At 36.3% G+C, this 16,415-nt stretch overlaps 1 protein-coding gene and 1 long non-coding RNA gene across 9 annotated transcripts in view; one reads left to right on the top strand and one right to left on the bottom strand.

Annotated features, from left to right (window-relative positions):
• Positions 1–16,415, top strand: part of NUBPL (NUBP iron-sulfur cluster assembly factor, mitochondrial) — an 81,401-nt gene that overhangs the window by 5,880 nt on the left and 59,106 nt on the right. For 3 of the 8 annotated variants that reach the window (XM_068192963.1, XM_068192964.1, XM_068192970.1), the window contains 2 exons: positions 836–870; positions 11,623–11,713. In XM_068192963.1, the coding sequence (XP_068049064.1) occupies positions 836–870; positions 11,623–11,713 (126 nt within the window). Of the gene's footprint in view, positions 1–829; positions 871–11,622; positions 11,714–16,415 lie in introns of those variants that run through there. The other 5 variants (XM_068192967.1, XM_068192969.1, XM_068192971.1 and 2 more) reach the window with 3 other exon arrangements.
• On the bottom strand, positions 9,558–13,285 carry LOC137475568 (uncharacterized). Its single transcript, XR_010999957.1, has 3 exons — positions 13,125–13,285; positions 10,778–10,862; positions 9,558–10,147 (listed from the first exon to the last, which is right to left on the bottom strand). It is a non-coding gene; the product is annotated as an uncharacterized lncRNA (long non-coding RNA).

The following is a 16,415-nucleotide window of genomic DNA, read 5'->3' as shown; positions in this document are numbered from 1 at the left end:
CATAAAACTTTTTGGATTATAAAAATTACTTGTTGTTTATACCAAAGCTTCTAGGAGGACTCCCAACATAACTGAAGCTGGTGAGCCATTAAAGATACCATTTGCACATGCTATTTAGTTACAAGAGTTAAGTAATGATGGAAATTTAAAAGCTTTAAATAAATGGTCTTTTCAGTTGCTTCATCTTTCTTCGTCTGTTTTTTTTTTTTTTTTTTTTTTTTTTTTTTTTTTTTTTAAGTTACAGATGCTTTCAGGTTAGATGTGCCTTTGTTTTCTGACATAAAAATCAAGTGGAAAGCATGCATTACACCTTCTTCCAGAAAACATCTCTATTCAATATATCAGAAAAAATCAGAAAAAGGGATATGATCATCTTTTTGGTCACTTGTTTTAATAGTTTATGTCAGGGCTTACCTACTTTCTAGTTTTATGAAAGTTCACTAGAGTGTGTGGTGAAAGTTACTGCTGGTAGTAATTTAGTTTTATAGTATGGTGTACATTTTCAAAAGTGGGTACTTCCAAAAGTTTTTTGTGATGTTATTCTTTGGCAAAGTACTGGGACTGTATTATTATTTTGCAGTGTCCTCTAGCAACTGCAAGTTTTTGCAGATTAGCTTGAGTTTGTTTGCTGGTTAACAAACATGGGCTGAAGTGTCACTTATACTACCAATGTTGTAGAGATGCAAGAAGCTGAGGACTGAGAGATTATGTAATTATTAAATAAATGTGATGTATCGATATTTTCTTGTGTTAGCAGTGATAACATTCTCAATATTTAGGAATTAAGTTTTCCTGCACTTAATCGTTTTGTTTTTCCTCCTCTTCTTTCTTACAGTAAATATAGCCCTCGCCCTAGCAGCAAATGATTCGGTAGGTGAACATTTAATTATAAACTTTAATGTGAAATGTGTGTCATAAATAAAATGGTTACTGCTGAGGGCAGTCACATACATTTAATGTAATTAATGTTTTTATTTAGTTAATTTCTTATTTGTTTTTAGTGGGCTTTTGAGTTTGTCAGTTTGTTTATATTTTATCAGTACCATGAATAACTTACTAGATGTCACCCTGCTTCTGGGTTTGGCTCTGTCCTTTCTCTGGTGTGTCACTGAATTGAACTGCAGTTCTGGAAGGATGTGTAGATGTCGGAGAGAATGCTTCTGCAGGTTGGAGACACTTAATAAATAATTCTATCACTTCAGAACACTGACTTGAAAAAAATAGGAGTTAGTGCTGAAGAGTGTCCAAACCACTTTTTTTTATAGCTCCACAGATTGACTGTTTCTGGAGAAACTATATGTAAAAATAACTTATAAACAGCTAAGGTGAAAAACCCAAAAACTATATATCTTCCCTAGAGCTTGGAAATACAATTTTTTGAGTGATTTCCCAGCTTGGTATTACTAAAACTGTTGCTTGGACTATAAATAGATGGTAGGAACCTTTCAAGAGTAAAAACTACAGGTGTTCGTTACATCCACATGCTGCTGTAGACTGGGAGTGGTTCCATTGTGCACATTATTGCCACACAGATAAACTCAGAAGCAAACTTCCTTTGCAATGTGAGGGTGTATGATTATGATGCAGGCTTTGTACTCATAAAACATTAAATACAAAATATCCTCAAATAATTCAGTCAGGCAAATGTAGCATCTTCTTGTAAAAGACAAGTAAAACAAAAAACAACACATAAGAGTGAGGACTCCATGCAATCTGCAAGCTTCCTGGAGGAATTTTTTAAAAGATCTAAAATATTTCCATAAACTCGGTCACACTTAATAAGAAGAGTGTTTAAAGCTGTTATATGAAATATGTACTCTTTGTGATGGCATCTGATCTTGTTATTTCACTGTCTTTAATTCTGTGTTTTAAATAGGCTGTTGGAATAATTGGATCTCAGAGAAAAATCTGTCATCTTGAAAAGCAGAACTGCTTACATGGTTACTTCTAATCAACTTTAAAACATGGCATTTGCTCTAATACTTAAAAAAAAAAAAAGTCAGTCTGCAATGTGATCGGTGTTGTGGGATGGTCTTTGAGTAGCTCCATGGAAACCATGTCAACCAGCTGCACATCACTTTCTGTAGCAGCTTATGTGTTTTTAAATGGTGTCTGATACTTCTCAAACATGCAGTTTTATGCATTTTAAAAATATATTTAGATAAAATATCTCTTAGTAAACCTGACAGACACAAGTTTTGTGATTATGCCCTTTATTAGGAGCTTTGATGTTACAATTATGTGGTGGTGTGTGAAGTTGGAGGCTAGCATCTGGTGGATGTTAATTAATGAAGAGCAGCTGAAATTGATGAAGTAGCTGTGACCTGTGTGAACTGGTGGTCACAGGTTAACAAGCTGTTACTGTGGTGAAATGGTCCTTTGATGTAGTTAAAAGTTAGAAAGTATGAAATTAAGGTGGATTAAATAAACAACTGTCTTCTTCGTTCATGCATCAGTATATTTTTTTCTTCTGTGGTTTATTTTCCTCAAGATAATTATGGCATGCATCATGTTTATGTTTAACTTTTGGGCTTGAGGTTGCTGGTTTGTTCATTTGTGAAGTCACATTGGTTTCAGTTCATTAATTTTGTGAGATAAGGTTTTAAAATGATAATCTCTGTGACCTTCCAGGGTGGAACTGTCCAGTGCTCTGAATTCTAGAAATCACTGTGATTTTCAGTTTTGTAATGGTGAATGAAGTAAATAAGGAGGTTGCTTTTCAGAATCCATTGGTGCCTCCTGCCTGTATTTTATAGTGAATTTCTTTGTCCTCAGGTATGCAGCAATGGATGCCTTTATTTTACATTTAGTAACTATTGCTTGTGCCTCACCTTGCCATGGTTTTTGTTTCTTCATTGCTATTGTAAGTTAGTCTCTTTTAGAAGAAGCAGTAATCATTGTTACTAGATCAGAGCTTCAGGAGGCCCCTGCAACTTCATTAGCTGTCCTTATGTGTCTGAGAAACAAAACACAAATTGATAGAAACTGATCTTGAACTTGATGTAGTGCTTAAAGGAGGAAAAAAAGGACTTGATGGAGGAAAATAGGTCACCATGAGGATAAGGGTCTGTGCTTCCTTCATTAGTCTGTATTACAAGTTCTATGCTTGTAACTGGTGTTCTTTTTCTAAAATAAAGCATGTTACAGAGTATTGAAAACAACTGTTTTCTGTTGAGTGAGATCTGTGAAAGATGCTCTCCTCTAAGAGGAGATTGGATTAGAGAATATTCTTGCTGCTTACAGTAACAGCTGTGACATCTTACTGTTGTTTGGTGTATCATAAGTTAGAAGATTACCAGTCAAAGCATAAAGGATTTTTTTTATCCTCTTGATTAAAAAAAAATCCTTCTGTCTTTTAAAAATTTACTTTCTGTAGTTAAAAAACTAAATGAAAACCCCACTGTTTCTACTGATAGATGCATTTTAAATTTTTATTTAACATGGACGCTTTTTCAGTTATTGTAGTGATGGCCTGAAATATTAAGGCATCAGCAGAGCTTTGGACATTGTCACGGTCGCACAGTGTTGTTGGCAGAGCTGGGATTAGAATTTGAGAGTTCAAAGTCTTGCATGCTGGTGCTCAGTCTGCTTTGCATATTTTTACCTCATGGTTACAGAGTAAATCAAGACAGAAGTTCATCTAGATGCCTAGATACCATGTCCAAGACAGTAGTTTGTTGGTTTTTTTGTGTTGTTGTTTTTTTTTTGTTTTTTTTTTTTTTTTTTTGGTTGGTTTTGTTTTTTGATTCAGAGCCAGGGAAGACAAGCAGGGCAGCCTCCTATGCCTTCCTAGAAATACTAGTTTTTTGGTATCCTGGGTTACCTGTTGCAGATGGATTATTTAAGAAATATATAAGCTCTTGGGCCTGTACCAAGGCCTATACATCTATACAGTGTTCTTTTTGTGTTAAGAAATAACTTAAACTTTTACCCTTGTGTTCTATTGTTAATTGCTTGCTTTGACAGTTGATTCTTTTCATTCTTTTGATGTACCAGCAGTCAGTTGTGCTCCCTTAGGAGCACTTGGGAAGAATTTTTGGGTTTTGTGCCAGGACAATTCATATTCAGACTAGAATGACTATTTATGAAAGCTGCCTGGCCAGAGACAATTTATTGTAGTAGAAACAAGTTGAATTAATAGATGGCAGCAATAATAGGGTAGGGATTGCTTGTTTATGAGCAGAGTATTTTAGTGAGCAAACACCAGCTGTGCATGACTAAGGATGGCACAAATCCAGTTGGGAGGCTGCATGCTTGTGCTGTCACTATGAGGCAAGCTCCCCAGTCAGATTTCCTTTGGCTCGCCTTTTCGTTCGGGAAGATTTACATTTTCACTATAGGATGAAATGTTTTTTTTGTGTTGTGAAGGACAGAGGAAGAAGCAAAACCATATGGACCAAGTCAGCATGTAGGCATAAGTCAGCGGCTTCTGCCTGCAGTACTGGGGACACGCGGTGAAAGGCAGCAGGTTTCGGCATTCTAGCGTAGCGCCAGGGGGTTCCTGGGAGGTGGTGCAGACCAGGACCAAAATGGGAAATGGACGAAGGGTCATTTTTATGCGGGGCAGCGGATTTCCCTGTGTGCCCCGGCAAAGCCCCCGGTTGCTGGCAGGGCGGGGATGGCGGCTGCGGGCCGGCAGGGGGCGCGCGGGCCGCTCCGCCGGGGCCGCTCCGCCGGGGCCGCTCCGCCGGGGCCGAGCCGCGCCGGGGCCGCGCCGCCGGGGCCGCTCCGCCGGGGCCGCTCCGCCGGGGCCGCGCCGCGCCGGGGCCGCTCCGCCGGGGCCGCGCCGCGCCGGGGCCGCTCCGCCGGGGCCGAGCCGCGCCGGGGCCGAGCCGCGCCGGGGCCGCGCCGCCGGGGCCGAGCCGCGCCGGGGCCGAGCCGCGCCGGGGGCGCGCCGCGTCCCCGAGGCTGCCGGCTGGGCCCCGCGCACCGCCCCTGTTCGTCGCTTGAGCCAGAAATCCCCCCTGGGTATCTGACCCACATCAGCACAGGCGGGGAAGAGGTTGATTTCTCATGCCTATATAGTAAGTTACAGCATAGTGATGGTATAGGTAGGAGCCAAGTCTTCGTGTCAACTCACTACTGTGTTAATAAATTTAATTTTAATTTCTTTAAACCGTGTATTTAATCAAAACACACACATTTTGAAACTACTCAAAAGCCATCCAAGTTACTTTTTTTACATTCCATCTTTTTTCTTTTTTTTTTGTATTTGGCTTGTGTAATTAAACTATTTGTCCACAGGACAATATCTGACTGCTACATTCGTAGATGACTTTACAATGCATATATATTTCTTCCTGGTAAGGAAGAAATTCCATGTGGGAAAACAAATCTAGAAGAATTTAGACAATAATGGGATCCTTCACTGAGTAATCATAGCATGAAGGCAAGTTCTGACTTTTGTCCTCTTCCTATGCAGCTTTTCTAATTGTTTGGGTTTGATTTCTTGGCATCTTTAACTCTATTACATAGAGAACCAGAAAACTTTAATCACTGTAGCTAAGGTCTTCATGCTTGTTTCTTAATGCTGAAAAGTTTCAATAAAGCTGGAGATGCCAGTTAGAATTGATTTGCTTTATTTGAAATGATGGCTTAGCTTCTAGATCAATTGAAAAAAAATACATAATAGAGCTTTAAAAATTGTGCTGTTTTTCAAATAAAAAATGAATAAAATTAAAAATATGGTTTAACATAGACCTCCTAAAATATATTACTTAAATCAGATAACTATATGCTTAATTTGAAGAAAATTTCTTTTTTTTTTTGGTCTGTTTGGAAGTTAAATACCTATATCCTTAATCTTCAAGTCATTGAAAGCCAAGTGCAGATACCAAAGAGACTTATGTGAAAGGTGGAGCCTTTTTTGTAATAATTTGACATGCTGTGAAAGTGGAGAGACATCTTGTAGAGATGTGGTAATGCTAGGGATTCTGTTTTGGTAATTTATTTTCCAAATTATTGTGTAATGAATTTTTTCAGCAGGATGGAGAATGTGCAGAAAGGCCAAACAAGGTTGAATTACTGGTACACAACTGTTAAGAACATTGGGTAGGAGCTAGTGCAACCTGTTACAGAAAAGAAGTTCTGGAGAAGTCCTGTGGCTGGCAGAAAATTAAAAACACTTCATATAAAGGAAAAGGGCTTTTAAACCACTAGCAGACTGAGTGTTTACAGCAAGTTTGCATTTCTAGGATAGAGTGAAGAAACTGCAGTGGTACATTTTTGGCTTTAATCCAGTTTACAGCTAGGCACTTAAATAGTGTGCAGCTGAAAGAGTTAGAGAATTAAGGATTAAAAGATGGCTATTCATTGTGTCAGTATGTCAAATGAGGAATCCATAGCCTATCCTGATTTTAAAGTTCCCTTTTGTCCTGTGTGTTGCTGCTTGCACTTTGGCATTAGCTCTAAGTCTATAATGACATTAAAAGGGTAAATTGAGAGTCCTGGTGGTGGATTAAGAGAACCAGCTTTAAAGTAACTGGCACCTTCACTTAGCAAAGCTGGAATTTCTGTCTTTGGAATGGACTATAGCTACTGAATATTGGGAGCACTTTTGGTGTAGGAAATTCTTCACTGTATAGAGCAATAACAGCTCATTAACCTGTGCCTTTATCCCTCCCAGGCTAAACACCAGGGAACTCCGGTGGCTGGCAGAGTTTACTTCAAAGTAAAATACTATCTACTAGCATCCAGTGGGGATACATAGACCCTATCAAGTGTGGGAAAAAGTCTCAGAAAATATGACCAAAAATGAAATTAATGCTGTCAAAGAGTCTTTGGATGTTTAGCAGTAACATGGGCTGTGTTGATTAACAGCTATTTATAGAAGCCTTTTGTGAACCTTCTTTTTATTGTTCTTTTTTTCTCCATTTTTTCTCTCTGTTGGTATGGACTCTTTAATCAGGTCTGTTCCCCAATAAAACATTTGGCTACTTGGAAAAAAGTAATATCACCAGATTCTCTGCTGCACACAGAATTGTGTGGAGGGGTCCTTTGTGATATGTGAATAAAACGAGTTGCATTTGGTTGAAAATTTGTTACTGGAAAATCCAATTGATTTTGTAGTCAATATTCCCTGAAAAGCAGAAAAGGGAACCTCCATAAAGAAAATGTAGGGAGGGATGAAACAGTTCTTAAGGATCTGCTGAAAGAGCTAAGAGGGGGAAAGATATGGATCATTTGTCATTAATTTATGCCACCTGAACAAGGATTATGTACAGTAACATTTGCCTGCCTAAGAGAACAAGCATAACAGCAATTGAATACTTTCTAATGAGGCAAAATTTATTGGCTTTTTTACATGACTTCTGTCTGCCAGGACTTTGGCCTTCAACAACTTTATTTTAGCTTTTTCCCCCAAAAGAATTGCAATTAAGTTCAGAGCTTGAAAATCATTAATTTGGAATACTGCTGTCTTCCAAATCTCTATTACTCACAAGGCAGTGGCCAGGTTCAAGGACTAAGCTGAAATTTAATTATGTAGAGAATCTTGCCAGAGAAGGTAAAGGAAAGTGTCTTTTTAGTGAGGTTATCTGTGCCTGTGATTTGTATGCTGCATAAATGAAGCTGTAGAATTCTCATCTCTTGGGGATATCTGTAAGAATATCTTCTTTATCTCTTGATGTAACATTTGGTTTTCTTGTAAATAGAGAATCTGTACCTGGTGACTGTGAAAACTAGTTTTTGATTCTTCATGTAGGTGAGAGAAGTTTCTAAATTAGAATGAAAACTTAACTGTATTTTTAATGGGTTAAGAGCTGCAGTGATTGTGTAACATAGTACATCACAAAGAATGTTTGTCAGAAATCTTTAGAGTGGTCTAATGGGCAAATTAAAACTTTGCTGAGAAGATGAATGATAGTGAAGTAGAAAGAATTACTTAGTCAATGATGTAAAAGTAGAAGATGAAGAGGAGTTATAGTTCTTTATTCTGTAAAATTTTTTTGTATTCTTGAGGTCATCACTGATCAGATGAGACCATGACAGTACCAGTACTGCAGAAATAGCAAATCCTACCAGTAGTTAGCCTGTGCTAGGGACTGTTTATCTATGGTGAGGGAGCCTTAAAAGCCTCGAAAAGAAGGTAAATGTGAACGTTTTCGAAGTTTTAAGTAGAGCTTTTGCTGACATAGGAGTGCTTTTGTATTTTCATTTGCTGACAGTATATTTATTCCTAATTTCATGGTCTCTGCCTGATGGAATTTTGATAAGGATCTTATGCTGCATGTAGAGGTCAGTGATACTGCATGAGGCTGTATATTTTTCAAATATAAATATATTTGTAGTAAACTAATATGTATGTAATAAACTAATATGTAGTAAACAAATATATATGTAGTAAACTTGAAGATTGATTCAAACTTTCTTTCACAGCTGGGCAGGTGAAAGGAAAAGGACAAATGTTAACTTGAGAACAGCTGTTTTGAACTTGGTTATTGCTATGCCATCTGGAGAGATGGAATGCTGTTTGTTTAATAGCACAGGAGAGAAATATGTTTATAAGGAGATGGTGGAGTTGTGTTTTCTGAGTCCTTTTCCTGAGAGTGCCAAGGGAGGCTGTAGCAGTGGTGTGTGCTGCACTCTGAAAAACAGTAGCAGGGGGACTTCTATGTGCTTGGGTGTGCTTTAAGTACTGCATTTCTGTCTGTGTAATGAGTATTACTTAAGAAAAAAAAAGATGCATCATTGGTATGAGAAGTATATCAAAATAATGTCAGAGGACATAAGAGCAATCTTAGAGCTTTTTTCCCTCCTCCTTTTTTCCTAAGTTGCCTTTTTGGTTGTGCTTTTGATTCTCCATAATCTATTCCTTCTGCCCAGATGTTTCTCTTTAGCTTGTGTGATGTTATGTATGTTTTCTTAGGATTTGATTTAGTACAATGCTTTGAAAGATGTGCTGTTTTATATGAGGTTAGATTGTATGGGAAGAAAAAAACGATTTATTAAAATCTAATTTAATTTTTTAATTACTGTAACTCATGCATCTGGATTATATTTCACTCAGCACGAGAAGTATCTGGTAATTCTGATTAACAGTTTCATGTGGTAGCATCCAGGTGTGTGCATATTATTTCTTCTCTTGGGGATTTAAAACATTGTAAATGCTGGAAGAAATGATCTGGACTGTACTGTGCATGTCTTAAAAAATCCCTTAGTAGCTGCCATAATACTTTTCTGAGATAATTAAATGTTGAGTAAAGGGTTATTGGCATTCTAGGGATGTTTACATGCTGCAAAAGCAGGGATATTTGGGAGAAAGAAAACCATAGCTTATTGGGCTGATGCTCTCTGTGTAAGCTGCTACTTTTAGGCAGTGTGAACTCTACTTGCCTAATGTGTTGAACTGCTTGGTAAGGAAAAAAACCCTGCCCTAGGCTATCTTAAGTGAGGTTCTGTCAGTGATGTAAAGATTTCTGAAAGACTTTTTTCCTATAATCCTGTAGAAAGCACTAGGCTTACAGGAACACTTGTGCTTTTGTTACCATGAATTGTAGAAACGTGAGAATCTGTTAATTATTTTTCTGTTTGAAGACAACAATTTTACTGAACCATATCCATGAAAAGCAGTGCATGTCAAAAACAGGCACTTTTCTTGCTTTTGAAGAAGTGTGTTTTTTGGAGGAATGGTCAGGTTCATTGTATTAGCTTGGTAATTTAAAGTAATAGCTGAATTTGTAAAGTCCTCTAGAATGTTCTTCTCCAGTGTGGATCTATTTATTCTTTAGTTCAGGAAATTTTGGACACTTAGGTTGGATAATATCTATACAGTAGATGCAGTTCTGCTGACCCCCAAGAATCAGTGGCCTGTAGTGGTGAACACCTGATTATATGTCCAGGAGGTCATAAAGACATTGTAATTAATTTAGGTAATTTTAAATCTTTAGTCCCTTTGGTCTGAAAGTGAAACTCTTGAGTTGTGAGATCATTGCAGTCAATCAATAGTCACAGTCCTTGCATGAGGGGGAAAATCCTCAAGAACTTCAGGGGAAGTATGCCATCAGGTTTAAAACACTATGTAGGTTTTTTAGCAATTACTTGCTTTCATTTGGGAAGGAATTAGGTGGAACAGCCTGTAGATGATGTTTTGATAAGTTTGATTAGCTGGAGACACAGATAAAGGGACTGCGTCATGAATGTTTCTAAGCTGTTAAAATATGCATTTTGTACAAGAACAAAGAAGCTTTACTAGTTTGTTTTCCATGTCTTCAGAGTCTAACATAAATATGGGTCTTTTAAATGTTTTTGAAATTGCAGCTTTCAACAAGACAAGAAGAATTTGTTACAGTAGCTCCTGAACTTTTGTCTAATAGTTTTCACAAGGCATCATAATGAAAAAGTGTTAAAAAAATTTATGTTAAATAATCTGTATAATTATATATGCTTTGCTCTGTTTTACTAATAAAAAGTATATCAAACAACCAAATCCAAATTTGGTTTTTGCAGTAAAGACTTATTTTTTAAAGTACATAGTAGGTCAAATATGATAATGCTTTTTTTTAACTTATCTATCTTTCCCATCAAAACTGTGATAACAAAATGGCCTAATATAAGATACCAGATTAGGAAAGCATCACCCGAAAAATGAAGTACACACTTTGAAACACTGGCAGAGGAAGTCTGATTTGGCATTGTTGGAGAAGCTCCTCTTGCTGCTTTAACCTTTCAAACAAGCTCTTAAACATACTTGTTTGCAATTTTGTAAAATGTTGAATACAGTTAGCTTTCTATATTAGAGAAACTTGACATTCAGCACTTTAAAGGGCGTGCTCTTTACTACTTAATTTGCAGAACTTAGTAATTGATACTAGGTCTTGCCATCTGTAGAAAAAGTTTATTTTCCACAAAATATGTATGTGTAGCTATTAAAAAGAATATAGAAAGAAGTTTTTAAGTCTAGACTATGTAGCTGAAATATTTTTTATTTAAAGTTTATTGCCTAATGTACCATATGTAGTTGAATAAACCCATTTTTAGCATACTTTTGTGTAAATGTATTTGATTGAAATGTTATGCCTGCTTAACTAGCTTCAGAGACATGCATTTCAGTAACTTCAAGATGTCTGCAAAGTGTACTCTGCCACTTAAATGGAAGACAAAAATATGTTTTCTGTGTTTCTCACATTCTTTGTAATCACTAGTATGATTTAAATTGCATTCATTTGCATATACTTACAAACCTCCTATTTTTTGCTTTTTTGGGTTTTTTTGTTTGTGTTTTTTTGTTGTTTTTGGTTTTTTTGTAACCATAAAATTTGATACATTGTTTAAAATGTTAAGGTGTTTTGTATAAACGTACATGGAATAGAGAGAATGTTGGTTATAATGCTGGTTAATATAAAGTCCACGGTCTGCAATGTAAGTAAGAAACTGTACAAGTGAGAATTCTGTGTGGAGAATCTAGCTCTTATCAAGGCAACTGACCCAGCTTGTAGACATTGTTGTATTTCATTCTTCAATTGCTATTTAGAGAGAAAGGAAACAGTGATAACTGATGTCTCAAATCAAGGTCTTATTTTTATTTCTTTAAACAGTATTGAATTTTGTTCAGCTAATAATACAGAAAGGAGGACATTTTGAAAATTACTTCCTTTTGCTTCTCTTTCACTTTTACTTTCACAGGGGAAAGAAGTTGGTTTACTTGATGCAGACATATATGGACCTTCAATTCCAAAGATGATGAACTTAAAAGGAAACCCAGAATTAACACCAAGTAAGTGGAAGGGATTTTTCTTGCTGTCTTTTCTGTACAGGGATTACCATGGTCCACTCATGGGTCCTTCCTTGGTGTGGCACAGAAGGGATGCAAACAGAAGATAAAGACTGAGTGTATGTATTTATTTGTTTCTAATATTGAGGTTACTTTCCAAGCTGCCTTTTACAGCTAGGAGCACATTCAGAGTCCTAATTTTTGTTAATCTTTGGTGTGTGCAGTCTCATGGATTTTTACTAGAGACTCTGGAAGGGAAGGTTAATTATCAGTAGTTTAAAAATTGTTATATAGTATCCTACAGTAGATGACTTTCAGTTAAAGAACAAAACCCACTAATCTAGGGAAAGAGACACTAAAAAGAAAAATGAGTAAGAGAAGAATCATTACTTGAGAGGCAATTGGCTTAAATGGTGTGGGCAGCCTCCCTGGTTTCTTGATGTTATTGGATGAACAGAAAGGTCATTAGTATCTGGAAAAGGGCTCCAAAGATTCTCACAGTAAACAATTTGCCCTGGCTGTAACCATAGTGATTTCATGGTTGCTTTTATGAAATGTCATTAAAATTATTCTGTTTGATTTCTCTTAAGCCAAATGTGCCACATCACTTCACTATTTTGCATTTGAAGTTGTGTGTTTAGAAACACAGTGATGGTCACTTCCCTACCAGAAGGTGAAGACAGTAGATAAAACTCCTAGTCTTCCTTCTGCTAGGAAGAATTCTAGGGAAACATAAATTCAGGTAGAGCAGTCTTCAGAGAAATAAGGTGACCCAAAGTAGAAAGATCCCATCAAGTCAGTTTAACTTTCACCCAGGCCAGCCAAGGATGAAAGTGAAGAATGGCTTTATCTTGATACCCTGTTTGTATGATGTTTGAGTGTAAGGGAGTGTGGTTTTTAGGGACCCTGGGGTGATATGGGTTTTTTTATACTTTTTTTTGCAAGTAACCACATACAAAACTAATTGCATACTGTAGCTGGTTGACACATTAAAATGTGCTTGGATCCTTCTGAAGAAAGTACAGACTGGCCATACATGTTGTCAGGGAGGGATTAAGGACATCTGCGAGTTCAAGCAGGACATAAAAAGGCTTCAGTGAAGTAATCAACTGCAATGTTTGTGGGCAGCAATAGGTAAAAGGAAAGTAAAATATTCCTTCTGCTTCTTTTCATGCCATGATCTCTCTTTTTTTATTATAGAAAGGTTTGGGTTGAAAGGAGCCTTTGAAGGTCATTAGTCCCACCCTCCTTCAATGAGCAGGAACATCTTCAACTGCATCAGGTTGCTCAGGCATCCTGCTCAGGCATCCTGATCTTGAGTGTTTCATGTCTACCACTACTCTTGGCTACCTGTTTCAGCATTTCACTAGCTTAATTGTAAAAAATTTCTTCCTTATATCTAGTCTGAACCTACCCTCTTCTAATTTAAAACCATTACTTCTTGTCCTATTGCAACAGGCCCTGCTAAAATGTTTGTCCCCGTCTTTCTTACAAGTTCCCTCTAAGTACTGAAAGGCTTCATCAAGGTCCCTGGAGGCTTCCTTTGTCTAGGCTGAACAGCCATGTTGCTCTCAGTGTTTCATCATAGGAGACGTGTTCCATCCCTCTATTTACTCTAGTATTGTTGTAGAATGTTCATTTGTAGCTCATCTTAATCTGTGTGTGTGTATGGGTATTATGGTTGTTGACCTATATGTTCTCACCCAGTGTAAAGCACGCAGAATGAAACAGTGCCAGTATCTTTAAAGGTTTGTTATTGAGCTTGCAGTATCAGCCTCTGAAAACTTAATGTGGCAAACTTAGAATTTCTTATATAATTAAAATTCTGTCTCCTTATGGTTATGCCCTATACTCTGGATAAAGAAAAAGTAATGTATTTCCATGTACTGATGCACTGCATGTGCCTATACAGACAGCTATCAAATTGAGTGCTTCCTATATTTAAGTACCTAGGTTACAAATGCAGGTTTTATTTAGATAAATTCCGAAGCGAGGAGAGTACTTAGTTTTATTTGTTGGATTTTTGTTATATCTTTTGAAGTCAAAAGGCTGCTGAGCGATAAACACATAAATAACTGAGCCTTTTCATGTATCATCAGTAGAATTTGAATTCCTGATACAAATGGAAGTATTCTTGCATTCACTGGTACTTTGAACTCCATTGAGGATATATGTCATACAGGCTGTGTTTTCCCATACTATATTTTTTTCTATGAATTTTGTATTTGAAGTGCATTGTGCAATATGAACACAAAAGGGACTATGTTGTGGTGTTCAAATCTCCTCTTTTCATTTTTATGTGATGTTGACTTTTGTTTTTTTCAATTTTTCCTCACTGTCTGAAAAATGGATTAGATAATTTTGAATTCCTTGGTCGTTTTGCTATGTATTCTGTCAATCCATACCTAATTTAAATCCATGTCTTGAGACGCAAATTGAAAAGCAAATTTCCCAGTTTTTCTTATGGTTGTAGAAATCAACTTGCTAGAAATGCAAGAACTTAACACTGTATTCATTCAGATATTGAGCAGCTCATTTTTGTTTCAATGACTAGATATTTCTGGTAAACAGCTGAATAGAATTCACTGTAAGCTTTGCCTTTCAAGCATGTTTCAAGCATTGTTAGAAGTGCAGAATTCAGTGTAATAGAAAAAAATTTGAAGATTTCCCTGAACTGAAACTGCTGCTGTCGTCTTGTAAGCACTAACATTGTGATCACTGAAATATATTCTTTCTAGTTGTGTGGAATGCACAAGTAAATATCAGGATTTGAAGAACATACCTTTTTTTAGCAGACAGAAAAATGAATTTGTATATTTCAGAAGCTTGACAGATGACACAAGTCTGCTGAGAAAGACAGTAATTTGGTATGAATAACAAGATAGAATTTGTATTTCAGGGAGTCTGTTCACTATGTGTATTTTTAACTATTGAGTTGATGAAACTGAAGAGTAACAGCAAGAGGAGTATTGTCAGACGTGATTTAATTGCGAAGTAGGAATGACATAGGAAACTTTAGTTAAAGTTTAATCAAGGATTCCTTTAATGAATGACAGATGGGATAAGCTTGCAAAGAGGTGATCAATCACAGGTGTGTGTGTATACATGTATGGTATATAGAGATGTATATAAATATGTATGACTCTTGTATTTTGGTGTAATGAGGTTTCACATTGTCTTCTGGTTTCTTACTATATTTTCAAGAGTAAAACAAGCTCTGAAGAAATACTGCACAGCAACTGGGAGAGCCCAGCCAGTTCTGTGTTACAGAAGTGCATGAACTATGTCTACATAACAATAAGTCAATTAAAGACATTTTTCATAACATAGCAATCAAAAAAAAGTTGGAAGTCTTAATGCTTTCTTCATTGTGAGGCATGGATTTGAAAATGAATTTGTAGAGTAATCCTGGGAGGTTCTGAGCACTTTTGCAATCTTTGATTTCTGTTTCTTTTCTCACATGAAAGGGGATTAAGGATGCCCAGTACCGTAGAAAATAAGTCCATACAGGAGTTATTACTTCTGAATAGAAATCATTATGGTTATGCTATAATTTAAGCATTCAAAATGAATTGTGAGTTCTTAGTGGGGAATCTGTATAAATGGAAGATACTGCATTAATTTAATTTTTCAAACTGTAGTACATTGAAAAGTCTGCTAACATTTAATAGGCTGTCATTCAAAATACTTTAACTAAATGGTTAGGGAAATGTTGGTTAATAAATTCACCGCTGAATTTAATTAGCTAAGGGAGGATTATCTAACTATGGAATTAATATTAGCATCAGCTACAATATATGCAGGGCAATGCTAATAGCATAAGTTACGAAAATATTACTTCTGGTCTTTCCCCAAGTAATTTACTTAAAAGCAGTTTTCTGGCTTAGTGAATCACATGATTTCATTTTTTTCCCTTTTAAATCTGGCATTTAAACTAGGTGGCAGAGAGTAGAAACTATTATATTGCCAAAAGCACTTGCCATTTTGCCAGACAGATAAAGTTTATTTATTTAGTTGGATTATGAAGGCTTTGGGTAAATCTTTATGACAGGTGACTCTACTCTTCTTATTTCAAAACTTTGTTGCCATTTTATGATAGCTTTAGTGTCCTTAATTTCTTAATAAAATAGTATATTCAAAAGATCAGTAGTAGACATCTGTTTTCACAATTAAGAGTAAAATGTCATTTCTTAGAGAAAGCTACAGTGTTTGTGGCTGCCCCATTGAATCAAATAAAATTGCAGGAACTATAGAAATGGGCATCTGAATTTTTTCACTGGGATACATTTACATATCTTAAGACTGCGATAGCAGAGTCTCATAACAGAATGTGAAAATTTGAAATAGTTGTGACTGTTTAAAGATGTCTGCTGGAATAGTATTAAGGGATTGTGGCACATTCATTTGAGGGTCATAAATAGAAAATTTGGAGTGGACTGGTTAAATAGAAAAAATGTTATGTAGCATAATTATTTTGGTAACCATGAAGAAATTTCTTGCTGTTTGCTAAGGATTTAACTTTAAAGGTAAGGCTTGAAGTTGTATTTATCATGTTTTATCAGTGAATTGCATCATGATTAATTAAAAAAAAACCCTACATTTGATTCTTTAAAAGAAATATTTGCTGCTGATACCAGCTCTTGATTGGTGAGCAAGTAATTTTTATATTGTGTATAGTCTAATGATATGTTTTATTGACTCTGTT

This window comes from Anomalospiza imberbis, chromosome 6, assembly GCF_031753505.1.
Source record: "Anomalospiza imberbis isolate Cuckoo-Finch-1a 21T00152 chromosome 6, ASM3175350v1, whole genome shotgun sequence".
In the NCBI taxonomy this organism is placed as follows: domain Eukaryota; kingdom Metazoa; phylum Chordata; class Aves; order Passeriformes; family Viduidae; genus Anomalospiza; species Anomalospiza imberbis.
Note: the sequence above shows the minus strand (reverse complement) of the source record. Positions and strands in the feature narration are given on the sequence as shown.